Consider the following 620-nt stretch of genomic DNA (forward strand, 5'->3'; position numbering starts at 1 on the left):
CTGGTCCGGTCTCTTTCACGCTGCCGTCGATACCCATCACGTGACCGAGTGTTCGTAGCTCGAGCAACTTGAATGTAGCCAGTTTGTCTTACTCCAACTGTCTTGAGTCAAATACTTGGAAAACACTACACCACATGAGAATAGGTTGTAACTGGATATGTTCGTGTCATGTGCGGTGTCTATCAGCAGAACCTCCGGGAAGGCCTTGAACCACCGCAGCTGCCGAGTTTGCACAGTAATTGTTCGTGTTATCTTCGTTTTATCCACCAACACGGTGGCTCGATTTCCGCGGCTCTGACAGACCTCTCTCACCGCCAGCTCTTACCGTTCTTATGTCGTGAAACCCCCTCTTCTCATTTCTTTCATCCTCGTTACCGTGTTGTGCACGCCGCTTAGCGTAACGTTCTTTCCTGTAAACACGATTAGAAATTCGTAATACATCAATAACGTATATCGCAGTACAGTCAAGCATACGGGCCATCTTACGCAGAAACCCCATGATCCGCCTGGCCGTGGAACCAGGTACCTGAATCTCGTCCACAAAGTCAGCAATAGTGGGTCTGTAACACGCCTGCAGGACACATGGTTTTCGAAGACACCCTTGGATACTTGATGGTTGT

At 49.0% G+C, this 620-nt stretch overlaps 1 protein-coding gene across 1 annotated transcript; it reads right to left on the minus strand.

Moving 5' to 3' along the window:
- Positions 1 to 330: 330 nt before the first annotated feature.
- PPTG_24622 (hypothetical protein) lies at positions 331 to 499 on the minus strand (the record flags this gene model as incomplete). The annotated part of the gene is made up of 2 exons (XM_008918031.1): positions 331 to 410; positions 487 to 499. 2 exons carry the CDS (start codon positions 497 to 499, stop codon positions 331 to 333), a joined length of 93 nt encoding a protein of 30 aa, XP_008916279.1.
- Between the last annotated feature and the right edge of the window lie 121 nt (positions 500 to 620).

Source organism: Phytophthora parasitica, assembly GCF_000247585.1.
Source record: "Phytophthora parasitica INRA-310 unplaced genomic scaffold supercont2.132, whole genome shotgun sequence".
In the NCBI taxonomy this organism is placed as follows: domain Eukaryota; phylum Oomycota; class Peronosporomycetes; order Peronosporales; family Peronosporaceae; genus Phytophthora; species Phytophthora nicotianae.